This window comes from Caretta caretta, chromosome 22, assembly GCF_965140235.1.
Source record: "Caretta caretta isolate rCarCar2 chromosome 22, rCarCar1.hap1, whole genome shotgun sequence".
In the NCBI taxonomy this organism is placed as follows: domain Eukaryota; kingdom Metazoa; phylum Chordata; order Testudines; family Cheloniidae; genus Caretta; species Caretta caretta.
Genome location: NC_134227.1, coordinates 13728093 through 13744181, shown reverse-complemented (window position 1 = coordinate 13744181; position 16089 = coordinate 13728093). Strand labels below are relative to the sequence as shown.

Genomic DNA, 16089 nt, shown 5'->3' with positions numbered 1-16089 from the left:
ACCTGCTCTGAACATGTGCAAGGCAATGGTGAGATCAGCTCTTCTAATGGCCTAGGGAGAGGGGAGCCTGCCATGCAGATAGCTTTGGTCCCCCCATACTGATCTATCAATGGACCTTAGCCCAGACCTTACTCAGTCCTGGCCTCCTGCAACCTCTCCTCACCTGTGCATTGCTGAAGGCAGGGAAATTCAAGAGAGAGAATTCTGAACAGCCAACAGTGAGTGTGTGCAGGGGCGTGGGTGACCATGTGGATTAGCGCACCGTTGAGGCTCTAGGATGGGGGTATGAGGTGGATGCTGTGAGTGGGCTTTAGCATGAGTGCTCATGTGTGCTGACGTGTCTCCCTTGTTCTTGGTCCAGGTGAGCGATGGGAGTCTGACTGTCGTGTCCGTCAGTCGGGAAGACAGAGGCGCGTACACCTGCCGGGCTTACAGCATCCAAGGGGAGGCTGTGCACACCACTCGCCTGCTCGTACAAGGTAATTCCTCTCATGGGAAGCTCCTTGTGGGATTCCCAGCGCCGTGCTACAACCATGCTTAGCTTTGCAATGAGGGCGTCTCCAGACAGCTGGGCAGAGAATGGAGAGCCCTTAGAATTGGCACTGGAGAGCCTTGTCGGTTACTGACTGGCTGCAGGAATAATGGGAGTTTAAACCAGCCAGTCATATGCTGCCAGGGAAAGCCCATCCATCAGCATTGCTCGTATATGCGGTGGGGGGAAATGATCGCGTTCAGCTGCCTGTTGCTGATACAGAGAGAGATTCTGGTGGCAGCACGCGACTCTTTTTTTTCTTTCTTTTTTTTTTCTTCCCCCCTCGAGGCTGAAGAGGACTATAGCAGCCAGCAGGAAAGCAGGGCTTTGTTCTTGGCTTTGCATCAGTCTTTTAGGGGTATTCCACGTGATCCAATGTACAGCAGCATGAGCTAGTGGTTAGAGCAGGGGATTGGGAGTCAGGACTTCTGGGTTTTAGTCCAGGTTCTGTTGCTGACTCACTCACAAGTGCGAGTCGTGCTCTCTCTCAGCTTCGCTGTCTATGAAACGGGGAGTTTTTACCTCTCACTGGGGTTGTGAAGCTTAATGTTTGTAAAGCGCTTAGAGATCCGAAGCTTAAAACTCCATGGAAATGCCAAATGTTTTGAGCTCTACTGGGGAAAAGTGCTATATAAGAGCTTAGGTATTATTATTATTGATCATCCATCATCCTATGCAATCCACTATATTATTAAGCACTTGTATTCCTCAGACAGCTTGGGCCTCGTTGCGCTAGGTGTGGTACATACACCTGATAAATGATAGCCCCTTCTCTGTTGTCTAGGCCTGTATAAAATAAGGCATGTGTCATCCAGCCTGGTGCACTCAGGGAGTAGTGTATGTAGCATCTTCCGCTCAAGGGCTGTGAGGGGAGTATGCAGCTCTGGTGTAGGGACTGACTTGGCCCGTTGTCCGACCCATGCAGCCTCTTGCAAGAGAGACGTGGCCTCCTCCCAACTGTCCATTAAAAATGCCATCAATAAATAAACTAGGAAATGAAGCCCAAACCCCAGATGTTTAAATAACATTACAGGCTGCCAGCTCTACTGACCAAAGCAAGGAATGCGACCTGAGGGCTGTCGCACCATCCTACAATATACGCAGGAGAATAGCGGCAGCAGGACCTGTCCTGGGCCTCGAGGGACATGTCTCATGCTGATTGTCTGAGGTTGCATATACCCATGTCTTCCCTCCCTTTGCTCAGTAGACGTCCTCTGAACTATACTGTGCTTAGAGAGGGCGGTTCTGTGGCAGAGCACGATACTGCATCTGCCCCAAACCCTTTTGGGAGGTGGTGTGTTGAAGTGGATAAGGTGCCAGGCTGAGCACCAGGAGACTGTGCTTCTGGTTCTTTCACTGACACCCTGTGTGATCTTGGGAAGGTCACAGCCCCTCCCTGTGCCTCAGTTTCCCTGCTTAGAAATGGGGATAACGATACTTGCCTGATTTTCTAAACTGCTTTCAGGCCTATGGCTGAGAAATGTAATGTGGTGGAGGAGGAGATGAGGAAAGAAATGTCCTAAGAAGCGTAGTCAGCATGATCCAAAACTGATTCTACCAGGTTTGATGGTGTCCAAGTCAGGACTCTCCCACAAATATTCGTTTTGGTGGCAACTTGTCCAGACGTTGCATGACACACCTGCAGCTCTTCATCTGTGATTTGGCTTTATTTAAAGGGGGGAGTTATTTTTTTTGATGGGGAATGTGAAATAGCTCTAATTGTACCATAAAGCATCTAAAACCCCATCGTTTATGGGGGAGCAAGCAGTGCCCACCACTTTCCCTTTAAACCTTTGTGTAACATGCAGAGCCTTATGTTAGGTCAGTCAGGCTTCCAAGCGTGACAGTGGATTCATGCTGCTGTCTGGATTAGCTCTGCTGATAGTGTGGTCTATGGAGCATTTGCTGGGGGTCTGTGATGAGCCAGCTGGTCACGTGGTGCTGGCTTCTCATTCGCAGCTGTTAAAATTGCATTAGAAGAAGCTAAAGATGCATAAATATTTGGTTTCCAGAAACAATTGCCACAGGGATGCCACGTGATCGCCAGGGAGCGAGATGAGCCACTCCCACATAGAGGCATGGCTCAGACATCCACTAGACAATCTCCCTTAAGCTGTGATCCACAAGATGAAAATGTTTGCGAGCCCCCTGTTTCAGTCTGCGAATCCCTGTCTGTGGGGATGTGGCATTGTGGGACTCCACAGTCATCCCTTCTCTGATGGGTCTATACCCCTTTTTATTAATAAACAGTGTCGGGCTGTCACCCCAGAGGAGCCCAGAGCCCCTTTCAGACTGTACGCATGTGTGAGAATTCAGGACATACATCTGCTGTGTTAGCACCTAATGGTTCTGCATCCCATGTATACTAAAGCAAAATCCGCTTAATTGGGGCACCCCAGGGAATGGCCTGTCTCTTGGATTAAGCGGCTGTTCCGATTAACAGAGAGGCTCTGATGATTTTTTAAGAAGTGTGGGAAGACTTGCAAAACACCAGAAAATGCTGTACAGAATAAAGATGACACCTACTGGGTCTCGTCTTCCTTGCAGCCCTGCTTCCTCTCCCTCTATAAATCTTTTACTTGGTCAATTTCTGCCGCAAGATAAGGGAGCTTAGCATTTCACACCTATTGAAGCACTTAATAGTGCTCTGCACTTTTACGCTCTTTCCCATGTCAAAGCACTTTGCAGACATTAACTGACTAATCCACATAGGTTTCAGAGTAACAGCCGTGTTAGTCTGTATTCGCAAAAAGAAAAGGAGGACTTGTGGCACCTTGGAGACTAACCAATTTATTTGAGCATAAGCTTTCGTGAGCTACAGCTCACTTCATCGGATGCATCCGATGAAGTGAGCTGTAGCTTCCGAAAGCTTATGCTCAAATAAATTGGTTAGTCTCTAAGGTGCCACAAGTCCTCCTTTTCTTCTTTCTTCTTAATCCACATAGCATTCCTGGCAGGTTGCTCCTGCCCTCCTGTTGTTTTACCCATGGGCCATGTCGACGCTGGGCAAATGCCTCCTGTTAGGAAATGTTAGCTGCCATAGACAGGGACAAGTTTGTGTATCTGGTTGTTTTGTTTCCTTCCAGCATAGACGGAGTGGAGGAAGGAATCTGAGATGAAGTGACTTGCCCAAGGTCAACTAGGAAGCCAGTGGCAAAGCTGGAAATGAACCTAGGAAACTTGACTCCCAGTCTTCCTTGCTTTAACCTCTAAAGAGCACATGTTACCATAGCTGCGATAAAACCCAGGAGCCCTGATTCCTGGACCTCACTACTGAGTAACCGTCTCTCACCACAGATGGTGTTAAAAACCACTGTGCTGATTCCTGGAAAGAGGGTGAAGGAGAGGAGACAGCTCCGGGGTGAGCTCAGTGAATGGAGAGGTTAACGGAGGGTGCCGTGCGTGTTGTGTTAGTGTGGTTGGCCTGGTGACAGCAGCAGGATGGGTGCCAGCCTGGATGACATTGGCAGAGGGTGCTTTGTTAAGCAGACTGTATTCCCTGCTGCCCTCCCCCATCCCCTCTCCTTTCTTCCATTCCTTCCCCTCTCCCCTGCCGAGGGGGATCTTAGAGACTGAATATTGAGCATCTGTTTCATGCACTGAGCTCTCCCTGTGGGACTGATTAAAACTGCCCTTTGCGGGGGGAGTTTGAGGGAAGGACGCTGGAGACTAGCTAGCTGGAAGCTCTGTCTTCCCATCTAGACCAAGGTCGGCGCTTATGCTGCTCTGGAGTCTAACGCTGTTCTGGTCCCCACTACTCCCCTTTTTGCTGCGCCTGCATGATCCTCTTACAGCACTCCCTGTGTGCCTTAAACGGACAAAGCCCTCTGCTAGGGTAGTGCTGGGCACCCATTAATCCCTCTCTCCCAGAGGGCCTTGGCTTATCAGAATTGCCCCAGTGCGAAGAGCTAGTTGTGTTTTGGTAGAGGCTCTGGGTTGAAGGCCAGTCTTGTGGGAGCCAGGCCAACTGAATGCATGGAGATGCTTACAGGTGTCTGGACCTTGTGTGCTAGGGGGAAGAGATGCTCCCTCTTCCCTGAGAGGCTGTTTATGGCCGGAGCTTTTCAGCGGCTGAGGTAACTGGTTTTCTCGTGCTCTTCCTCAGGACCCCCATTCATCGTTTCCCCTCCAGAGAACATCACCGTCAACATCTCCCAGGATGCCCTGTTCACCTGCCAGGCCGAGGCATATCCAGGGAACATGACCTACACCTGGTACTGGGAGGAGGAGAACGTCTACTTCAAGAAGTAAGCTCGGCTCTCGGCCCCATGGTCCATGCTGGGAGGAGCACCTCTCGTTGCAGAGCCGTTCTCTCTGTCTCTCAGTAAAGGAAGGGGTCTGCTGTTCCAGAGATCCCCTCAGTCCCACAGGGAATCGGGATACTCTCCCAGCACTGCGCCTCTGGCCCCCACCCTGGGTTAGTGCACCCATCCAGGCAGCTCTGCTGCCCTTGGGGTTGCCCTGACAGCTCCCTGCGGCCAGCTCGGAGAGCCGCTCCCTTCCCTGGAAGAGGGGAAACTCTGTGCTGACTCCTCATTCCAGTTCTCTCCCCGCCCTTTTACCCATCTTTTCCCTTCTGTTCTCTCACCCCCTGCAGTGACCTGAAACTGAGGGTCCGGATCCTGATTGATGGGACGCTGATCATCTTCCGTGTCAAACCAGACGATGCTGGGAAATACACTTGCATTCCTAGCAACAGCCTTGGCCGCTCACCATCGGCCTCCGCCTACCTGACAGTGCAGTGTGAGTGGAGATGGTGGGGCAGGGAGGCCTGCAGGATCTAAGGACCATACCTGCCATGGGAAGAAGATGGCTTCGATCATGTCATTGTCCCAATCCTGCCTAGAGGCCCAGTGTAACCTTTAGGGTTACTGTGACGTGACAGCAACATATGGAGTGAGGTGGAGGGGAATAAAATCTCACTAGATTATTGGGTCTGATGAGACTAGGCTGGCTGGTGTAGTGTGTGGGTTCATTACTTTGTTTAATGCAATGGTACCTGGCATTTGCCATAATGAATCAGACAGTTGATGCATCAAGTACAGTATGCTGTCAGTAGCTGATATTTCAGAGGAAGATGAATACCCTGCTCCCAGCTAACAGCTTGATGCCATGCAGGGTGGGTAGGATTCTTTCCTTGCCTAGGTGCCCGTCGCCTGTTAGCATCCACAATGTGGAAGACGTTTTCAAAACACCCTGTCCCTGCCCGCCCTGAAGCATAACATTTGACCCGTCTTTATTCCAAAGTTTTCGCACCCTAACCAAAGGTAAGGAAATGCTAGCATACGCTCACATAAAAAATACCCCAAACCTTCCATGCAGGGTCCTCGGACCCGGATTCACCACAGCCCTGCCTCTTGTCCCGGCACTTACTGCACTGCAAAGTGCGGGTAAAATAGTATTCGATCAGGAAGTTAGAGATTGCACCCACTCTGTGCTGGCATAAATGATTGCACCTTGTACAGGCTAGCTGTGGTCTGGGATGTTGCTATCTGTGGGCGGGGAGAGAGAGAGTGTGTAGAACCACTGCGAATGTCTGTCCTGGGCAATGCTGTGTAGATCTAATTCACTGTGGTCAGATATGATGGTGATGGGCCTTACTGAAATGCCTAAGACTGATAGATGGGATTGTGCTCCTTTTTAATGTGTCTGGGTGCAAAGATTACTATTGGTTCCAAACTCTCCAGCCTTTTGAATGCCAGCCAGAATATCGGACTAGGCTGCTGATGGCTGTGAACGCTAATAATAGTGTGTCTTGATTATCAGTTGTATTCCGGCTTGTTCTGTGTGGGAAGTAGGGCCGTGACTGTGTGTGTGTGTGTGCACGCTTATATTTTTATGCATAATTATAAAAACCTGTTAATGCTGCCTTGTCTTCCGGGTGTGTTGGCATCCTGAAAACATTAAATACAAAGCAGTAACTGATCTAAATAAATTGAAGAGAGATGGACTCTGAAAGGAATGTTATTCCCAATGTCTTCACATTTAGCATGCCTCCCCTCCTACAGCTTTCTGTGGTAAGGGTCCAAATGACTGTTGCTTACAAGAGTGATGCTGGAGGCAGTGTGGCCTAGTGGATGAAGCACTGGCCTGGTACTCAGGAGACCTGCATGCTATTCCCAGTTTGGCCCTGGCATGCTCGGTGATCTTGGGCAAGTCAGTTCTCCACTCTATACCTCAGTTTCCCCGTTAGTAAAATGGGGCGAGTGATACTGACCTCTTGTGTGAACTGTTTTCAGATGCACTGATGAAAAGTGCTGTAGAAGAGCTAGGTTCTTTTGAGTTGATTTGGCCTGTTTCTATAAAAGACTATAGCATTTGATTTTATAAGGGGAGGCAAAAGTCTGAACAAACCAATGGGCCTTAGGCTTTCTCTTGAAGGCCAATAGACTCAGGCTATGGATTGATAATTAGTAAACGTGCATTAAGGAGCTGAGAGACCTAAGAAGCCAGTTCCTTCTCTTGTATGAAATCACAGAGAAGCAAAGTCCAGAGCCAGGGAACTGTCCCCAGGAAATGCCCTGTTCAAAAGGATGCAAGTTTAGGGACTGCTTACAGAGGCATCTGGGTGGACCTCAGCTTTTGGGAAGGTATACTGCTTCACACCATCAAATTTGTCCTGCCACTGATCCAAACCTCACTGCAAGGCTCATAACCATCAGAAGCCGCCCTGGAGAGCAGGCATACAAAGGTGGGGTTTGCACACCTTTTTTCTTTCGCCTGGGTCCTGGAGATGCGGAGAGGGCTTTTTATACCTTGTCATTTAAAGCTCCAAGGCCTGCTTGGCGTCCCTTCACAATAATCCAGTTCCTTGGTTGGAATAAACACCTGTGCTTTTATCCTTGTTCTGGGATCTTTGCTAATGCTCTGTGAGCTAGAGCGCCTCATTTTCACATGGGTCAACTTTCTTCCACTGAAAGAGAACTATTTTTTGGAAGTAAATTTAGCGCTGGTGAAAGGTGCCAGATCGGTGGCCTTGGAGAATGCAATCCTTTCTCCCTCCTTACCTAGCAGTTCTGGAGCAGTGTCAGCACAAACTTCCCATACGCTGTTCAGTCAGGGAGCTTCATCTCTCATCTGGAAGGATCAACTTTAAGATTGGCGGGGAGAGTAGGTGGGGAATTTGGTCTCCAGGGCCCATTAAGTCCTTAGCCTCTCTGCCAAGATTCCTCAACAAGAGGCGTGGGTGGGCAATTATCCTGGTGGTCACTTCTCTGTTAGACTCTGGACTGAAACCACTGACTTGTTTCACACAAGCCACTGTTGCAGCTGTTCGATGGGAACAGCTTTTGGTTGTTACTGAACCTGGCTGGATTTCAGCCAGTGACCTGGAAGTGAAAGGCTCTGTAGGCCACTACTGATCCCTGGAGCTGTCCAGTCTTGTTGATTACATTTCCTAAGACATGATGTTAAACTAGGTGGAAATAAAGCAAGTTGCATATGATGAACTACTTTCTAATCTGGGTTACCATGCTGCTACCACAGTCACGTGACCTTGGTAACTCCTGGCTGGATATTAGCAGTTTGGAGGGAGTGATTGGATTTAAAAATGTCAGATAGTGAGCCTGTGGAATAAAAACACCTTCAGCAGCCCCATGTTCCCCTGCTTCACATATGTGCACCCAGATTCCTGCAAATATCAGTACCGAATGGCCCCAGGACACAGCCAAAAAGCAATAATGTAAGATTCTTGTATGGATTTTAATAATTCAGTTTCCAGCCTTTAATATCTCTGCAGTTCTCTCGTTTTTTGTTTTTCCCCTCTAGCTGGCCATCAAATCTGGAGATGGGGAAGGAAGGAAACTAACAAACCCCGCCCCAAAACCCAACTAGCAAGGATTCATTCTTTCCCATTGACTTGTTCATGTTCCCATCAATCTTAGAATGAAGCTTTCCTGCCTTCCCCCAGTCCCTGACAATGGCAGGGTAGTCCCACCACTTTGTGCTTGTCTTGGGAAATTACTGACACCCTCTAAGACTTTTTTCCTCTCTATGTAATGTTTGGGGGGCAGGGGAGGAACTGGAAATTAAGCAAGTGATTGGATTGCTAGACCAGCAAAAGGAGAAGGGAGGGGGAGGGGAAATGATATTCCCTCTTTTCATATGCATATACTGTGGGTGGGAGTTGCATGTAGCTAAGTAGCACCTGGGGATTGTAATTTGATGTTGGGAAACTGTGTTTGTTCCCTTGGCTATATCACCTTTTCAAGGGGAACGCCTTTTCCTTCCAGGTGCTTTCAATTGAGGAGCTCTCCGATCTTGCCCCTCTCTTTACTCCCTCAAATAGGGGCCTCCTGGCTGTTGCCCTTTTTTCTCTTCCTTCCCCAGTGGTTCACGCTCTTTCAACCCTTGTGTATTTTCTTCACGAGCTATTTCCAAGTTGCATGGGTTTTGTGGATCTGTGAAATGAATGGTGTAAATACCTATCCCTTCAATATGGTGGGCAGAAACGGGGGTTTGACAACCTGTGGCTCCCAGCTTGCCTCACCACCTCTGTTAAAATATTGGAGTCACTAGCTAGCCGTTGGCTTTGAATTAATTGTTGCTGTGATTTGACATGCAGAAGCAAAACAGGGCATAACCCAGGATTGTCTTTGTTTTGTGGTGTTTCCTTTGCATGCCACCTCTAGCTGGATTACCCATGCTGCTACTGTGCTCTGTGTGTGTTTACCTCCTTGTGTTCTCTGGGGAGTACCCTTGATGCTAGGGCTTGCTCCGCTTCCTCGATCCAACAGTGTACTGAGTTGCAGAGCCTGAGGGGTTGAGGTTGAGTGAGAAGGAGCTTAGGTTTTGCAGGAGAGGGAGTGTTGTAATGGTGCCGGGAGGACACTTGTAATTATGTTGCACGTATATTTTTTTTCTTTTAACGATAATTGTACATGGGCCTGCAGCTTCAGGTAGGGAGGTCGAAGTGAAATGCTTTGAGTAGGTAAAGCTTAATAGAAATTCTAAATATTTTTAATGGATTCGGAGAGGATAATGGAACTATAAGGATAATGGTCTTCCAGGGCCAGAGGGTAATGGATGCTGCAGAGTTAGCATTTAGGCTTGGAACTCATAACAATGACCTTGACCCTTCCAAACCAAGGTACAGTGACGAGCATATAGTGGGGTGCCCAAAATTACTGATCCTCTGAGCCGCATACGACAGTCTTCAATAGTTCGAGAACTGGGGTGTGCCTGCTGAGGCTTGGGGTTGCAGCCCTGCGGGAGGTGCACCCTGTGCACCTCCCTCTCTGCTGGGCAGAAGCCAGAGATGATGTGCGGGGGAAGGAAGGAATGCCGCTACAGATTTTTGCTGCGGTTTGCTGGCCCTGCTTGGTTACATGGTGCCGCTGGGTCCCCTCCCTGCATGTCAGCCGCTGGGAGCTGCGGCCATGGGGAGAAGCAGTGGCCGACAGCTGGGAGCTGCAGGGAGAGCTGCTCCGTCTCCCTGCAGAGCTAAAGCAGCAGCCTCTCCCAGCTGTTTGCTGCTGCCTCTCCATGGGGAGTGAACACCAGGGAGTTGCAAGGAGGGGCTGCTAAGGGTAAGTGACTCAAGCCACTGGGGTGGGCCGAACCTTTACATTGTGTGCCCTACCCCCCAGCAGGCACTAGTCCTCTCTGGCAGAAGCCCCTAGGCCCACCACCCTGTTGGAGGGCAGAAGCCCTGTGCTCCTTCCCACCCCCAAGTCTGGTAGGCGGAGAATGGGGGGCTCTGCGAGCTTCACTTGAACTGTAAAAGAGCTGCATGCGGCTCGTGAGCAGCGGTTAGGCGGGAAACGAAGGGCAAGATTATTCAAAATAACTTCCTACTCCTCCACCCAGATCCCGCCCGTGTGGTGAACATGCCACCCATCCTGTATGTTCCCATTGGGATACACGGCTACATCCGCTGTCCGGTGGAGGCGGAACCGCCGGTCACCTTCGTCAAGTGGAACAAAGACGGACGCCCCCTGCGAGTCGAAAAGGTAAAGTTGTGTCTGGGCGAAGACAAACGGGGCTATTGTGGAAGGAGAAATGGGGGACGCATCAAATGGTGACGCCACAGGGCGCGACGGGGAAGGGTCTGGCTGCATGCCGCCATTGGTCTGGAGTCGATGGGGCAGGCAGGCATGTCACTGGGAGCCGTGCGGGAAGGCTCAGCCATCGTAGCAGGGGAGATAAGTCCCCAGTTCGGTCTCTGCTTACCAACTTGACCGGTCCGCCTGAGGACAGGCAAAATTATAACAGCCTGTCAGCCCATGAAATACTCCCTCGTACCCTTCACTACCCCCGCACCTCACGCATACGTGGGGTCAGCCATTCTCTCTCTCCTTCTCCTTTCCCTTCCTCCTCCCCCAAGCTGCTGCCACGGTTGCCTCTGCTGTGCTGCAGGGGCAGGAGACCAGAGACGGCTTCTTCCACCTGCCTCTGTAGGGGGCTTTGAGGGCTGCCCGTGGCAGCAGCAGGCTCCCCATGCTGAGAGAGCACTGGAAGGAGGAAAGCGCCAGGGGAACTAGGGAGGACTGAGGGGGACACAACCTGGGCTGGCCTTCAACCTTGTTCCCCTTCTCCAAGCTCTGTGCGGTGGTTGGTTGGCCGACAGGGAGCTGGTCAGGCCAGGGCACCACAGGGACCCAGTGGGAGAGGTTGTGGCACCTGGTTCAGAGTGGGCCAGTCAGGTGGGGATGTTGTTGGGATCAGGGGCCAAGGTGCCAAAAGCATGTGGCAGTGGAAGTCTGCTTGTGGGAGGAGCTGCCTGTTCTTTCGTGGCCCGGAGATAGGGACCGTCATACAAACGTGCTTAGAGTACGACTGTGTTGCAAAAAAAACCCCAAACCAAAACCCATGGCAGCGAGTCTCGGGGCCTGGGTCAGCTGGCTCAGGTTTGCAGGGCTGTGCTATGGAGCTAAAAATAGCAGTGTTGACATTTTCCCTTGGCCTGCAGCTCTGTAACGTGTGGAGGCGGTGAGGTCTTGGAGCCTGAGTTCCAGCCTGAGCGGGAGCATCTACACGGCTATTTTTAGCCCTGTAGGTGAGCCCAACTGATTGAACCCAGGCTCTGGGATTTGCTGCCTTTGCAGGTATTTTTTTTGAAGTGTAGAGCGACCCTTTGTGAGTCCTTAATGTTATGGATTCCTGCGGTGGAAAACTTTCTGTTGAGTTGGAAATGCCCAGATTGCCTATTCCCCTTGTTCGTGGTTATTTTAAAAATCAAGCTGGGTATGAAGGGCTCAATCCAGAAAAGCTCTTAAGAACCTGCTTCACTGGGCTGCTCCATGGGGCTTAAAGGTAAGCAGGTGCTCAAGTGCTTTGCTGGATTGGGGCCACAATGCTCAGCACCTTTCAGGATTGAGCCCTGAGCTGCTGGTATTTAGCACCTCCCAGAGCCCACTTCTTTGTAGATGTCCCAACCTCCTCCCACTGTTGTATTCCCTTCTCAGTTAAACAGAAGGTGCCAGCATCCTGCCCCAGAACAAATCTCAGTGCTATGCACTGCAAAAGGCAGACACATGATATTTTTAACAGAGGACCTGAAGGAGAACTCTGCCATTTGTGCTGAGTGCCAGGGCTCTCAACTCTCTGACACGTACAGGGTGATGCCCACAGAGTCATTCTGCCACTTGGCCTTCTTCACCTGGAGGATGATCAGGGCCCATATTTCCTAGAGCCTCCATCCCTAGAAGACTGGGTGTAGTGTAGTGTAGGAGGGAGAAGTGAGGGTGGGAATAAACTTGGCCAGAGAGAGGGAAGAAATGCTGAGTTGAGACGGGGAGGGAAGAGGTGTGGTCTGTCTCAAAGGCTGCAGAGGAAAACTCTTTTTAACAATTACAAAGTGTTTTTTACTTGAAGAAACCCCAGCAAGCTGGAGAAAGAGAAGCAGAATGAAGGAAAGAAGTAGGGGAAAGGAACTTGTGTCTGGCTTTCTAGAAGGCATGTGAATTTGACTTAATCGTTTGGTTCTTTCTCGCAGTAACCCTCTTCCACTGAAAAAGTATGCCCTCCTGTGGATGCGGGGATGGGTAATCTTCCTCCGTCTCACTCACCCCCTGTGGGTGTTTATAGCCACCCCCTGCTTTCTTTTGCCAATATTGACAGGCTTGGGGCAGCTCTTTGTAAATCCACCTTTCCCACCAAGAGGAAGGCGGGAAGGGGGAACCCTGGACTTCATGTGCCAGTTAAACTTGTCATACCATGGAGTCTTCGGCCTAGGTTCTCATATGGCTCCTGTTGGTGCAGTATCTAAACCTCACGAACCTAATGCCAGCATTGCTGTTAAAGTGACCACTTTGGTGACTCAGGGTTTTATGGGAGGCTGATGTTAAAAGCCCGTTTAAAGAGTCTCCATCCTGCTATGCTCCTGGTATAATGATCTGAGCAAGGACTTCAGGCCTTTAATATTTAAACTAAACATTCAATATTTAAAGTTTTGTTTAAATATTAAAGGGTTTAAAGTTTTTGTTCTGACTGTTCAAACCAGGGATCGTAGCGGATCTAGAACATGGCCTGTCATCTCCGGTATCAGCCACCCATGGCATGGGTATCTCAGATGTGATTTCGATAAGATGGCTGCTGTCAGCTGGAGGAAATTCAGAAGTTCCAGTTGTGAATATAAACTTTTGCCCCATTTATTCTTTGGGGAAAGGTCTCCTTCCAATTTCTTTGTCTGAGTTATCTAGACCATATCTAGCTCATACTTTGTCCTGCCATGAGTGCAGGGGACTGGACTAGATGACCTCTCGAGGTCCCTTCCAGTCCTATGATAACTTTTCACCCTCCTTGTCCCCTTTAACCTGGGCACTGGATGCATTTCAAGACCAGAAAAAAGGGGTGGTGGGAAGTGCTGGATCAGTAGCCCTGGAGACAGGCATCCATTGTCCACAGCACAGGAGCTGCCCGTGCCAGTACCCACCCCCCATATTGCCTCAACCCTGCCCTGTTGGGTCCACTGCTAGGTTTCAGAGAGGAGTTCAGTTTCTCTGGCGCATTGAGTCCTTGACCTCTCCAAGGAGAATAAAACAGGCCAAGTTGTGCTGATGACTTTTTTCTAATGGGGATACAAAAGAGAATGGACTGGGACCCCCACCAATTCATCTGCTGATAGTAATGACTTCTGAACACTATTGATCTGGGTAGTGTATTTGAATTAGTGCCCCCGGCTAAGTATTCCATACCCCATTACCAGGGCCCTGTGCCAACAACTTTCCCTATAGCAATAGATTTATACCATTCAGATAGATCCATTATAACTAGCCATCACAGCTGGTAGTCTCAAAATGATTACAAACATTTTTAAAGCTGTATTTAAAACCCACTATGTTCAGAAGAGACTCTTCCCTGTGGATGAAATCACAACAAAAGTAACCCTTGTTCTGTGTGTGATTCTAAGTGTCTCTTTAGGTTGTAAATTCCTGGAGGTAGGGACATTGCCACTTTGTTTTCCTTTTAAAACCGTTGTTTCAGATATCTCATGTTTGTAAAACACTTGAGATGCTATGTTACTTCAGGAGATTTTTTTCAAAGTATTTTGGGGGGATTTAGATACTTTACCTTAAACATAATGGAAGGTGTGTATCAAAATCTCAGCCATAGCCTGTACACAGCAAATAGGCAAAAGCAAAATGATGGGATTAACCATTTCAATGCCACTTGACACCAAGCACCTGGCGTAAACCTGGTTATATTCCAGAGAAATGTTAGTTTAGTAAAAAACACATCTGCTTTTGGCTGCAGCATGGTTGACGAAATTGGTTTCAGCAGCTGTCACGTTAAGTTCAAACTCTGTGTCTCTCCCCACTGCTGAGGAGCTGAATCAGCATTTTGTGGAGTGTTGGACAAATTTCAGAGCAGCAGCAGCAGCAACATGAAGAATGAAAAGAATTTGTTCAAATGACGTCTTGAGTGGGCTTCGTGATGCGGTACAAATCTTGAAATGGCAGCAATGTTGTTCAGGGTGGTCGAAGAGGAAGGACCGGGAGTAATGGCATGAAATTGAGCAAAAGAAAACTCAAGCTGAACATCAGGAGGAAGTAACTTCCTGAGATCAAGATTGGGTAGGGTTTGGAGTACTCTTCCCGGAAGAAGTGCTGACACTTTTATTGCTTGGAACAATAGAAACTAGATTGGATAAAACCTATTCACCAGCGAATTAGACAGCAATCCCGCCTTGATGCCTGGGATGATGGCCTTGGTGGGCCTGATACAGTACAGGTGTTCTCCATCTCTGAAGACAGGATGTCACACTACAAATAAAATTGAACCTCTTAATGAGACCATTTTTGCCTCTGCTTCGTGGAGGTAGGAAGCTATAGAGGGTAAGGAGCTCTGGAATGCTTTGAAGAACAGTGTGCACCATGTGGACGTTCCATTGCTCCTAAAGGTGTTTTTTATGCTTGGAGTAGCCTTGCTTTGTGGCTGACTCGAGAAGGAATGTGTTGATTCATAGATTTTTTTTTTTTTGAAGCCTAGAAGGGAGACTATTATACTAATCTAGTCTGAATGGGCCAGAAGAAACTATTCTAATTATCTGGTTGACATCTTCTTGGGTTTTTCATAATCTAGAGAGATTCAAGGAGTTGAAAAGTTTTGGAGTTTATGGAGTTAGAAACTCTGCAACCAAGGAACAGAGGTTCTAACTCCTGACCATGAAAGTCCCATTTGTCTGGCCTGCAAAGGGGATCCCATCTGTGATATGGAGCTGTCATTAGCAGCTGTGCTGTATTTGAAGGTGTTGCAAGGTGAGAGCAGAAAAGGGAATAAAGGGTCTCAGACAATACACAGGATCTCCAGCCCAGAAATTACAGTGACTCGTTACTACAAATAAACTTGAGAATGGATTAAGATTTGGACATCTCGCAGAAGCATTGAAGACCATGTTCAGGGGATATTTTGGGACCATGAATAAGCGATAACTACTCTTGGTCTTGTGGTAACTCCCATCTCTCTTGGCCTTCCAGTATTCTGGCTGGAACCTGCTGGAAGACGGGTCAATCCGAATAGAGGAGGTAACAGAGGAAGCTCTCGGCACTTATACCTGTGTGCCTTATAACGCCCTGGGTACGATGGGCCAGTCCCCTGCTGCCCGACTGGTACTGAAGGTAACATACCCATTTGATTCCTTGCTATCAGAAAACTTTCAGTAGTTTCTTTAATGATGGCATTATCATGCCAAAGAAAAGTTCTCTGGGGGCGGTGCTGGGGATTGGAGCACGTGCATGTATTTGATAAAAATCAGGATGGATAAAAATTATGATTTTAAAAAAAATGAATTTTTTATATTGAAATGATTTTTTTTTAAAAGTACACGTCACTAGTTCTTTCCATTGTACAGTCTTTAATTGCTGCAATGGATGGCTTGTACTTGTTTCTTTAGCTAGCTTTCAAATAGTTAGGAGAAGTTTCAGATTTTTACATAGCCTTTTTTCAACGAGGAAGTTTCATACTTCACGTGCTCATGTGTGCTGAAAGAAGTAAGTGCGGGCCCTCAGTAATGGTCACACTGTGTGGAAAAACACAAGCTCAAAAGCAAAATTGATTAGCAAATAGCCTGTGTTAGATTTGTGACCAACACTACCTTCCTATATATTGAACTTTTG

The 16089-nt window shown here is 48.6% G+C and overlaps 1 protein-coding gene across 5 annotated transcripts in view; it reads left to right on the top strand.

The window, feature by feature from the left end:
* The window catches only part of IGSF9B (immunoglobulin superfamily member 9B), a 112896-nt gene that overhangs the window by 41860 nt on the left and 54947 nt on the right, over positions 1-16089 (top strand). For all 5 annotated transcript variants that reach the window (XM_048827335.2, XM_075122265.1, XM_075122266.1 and 2 more), the window contains exons 5-9: positions 362-479; positions 4638-4779; positions 5130-5275; positions 10340-10482; positions 15451-15591. In XM_048827335.2, the coding sequence (XP_048683292.1) occupies positions 362-479; positions 4638-4779; positions 5130-5275; positions 10340-10482; positions 15451-15591 (690 nt within the window). The remainder of the gene's footprint in view (positions 1-361; positions 480-4637; positions 4780-5129; positions 5276-10339; positions 10483-15450; positions 15592-16089) is intronic.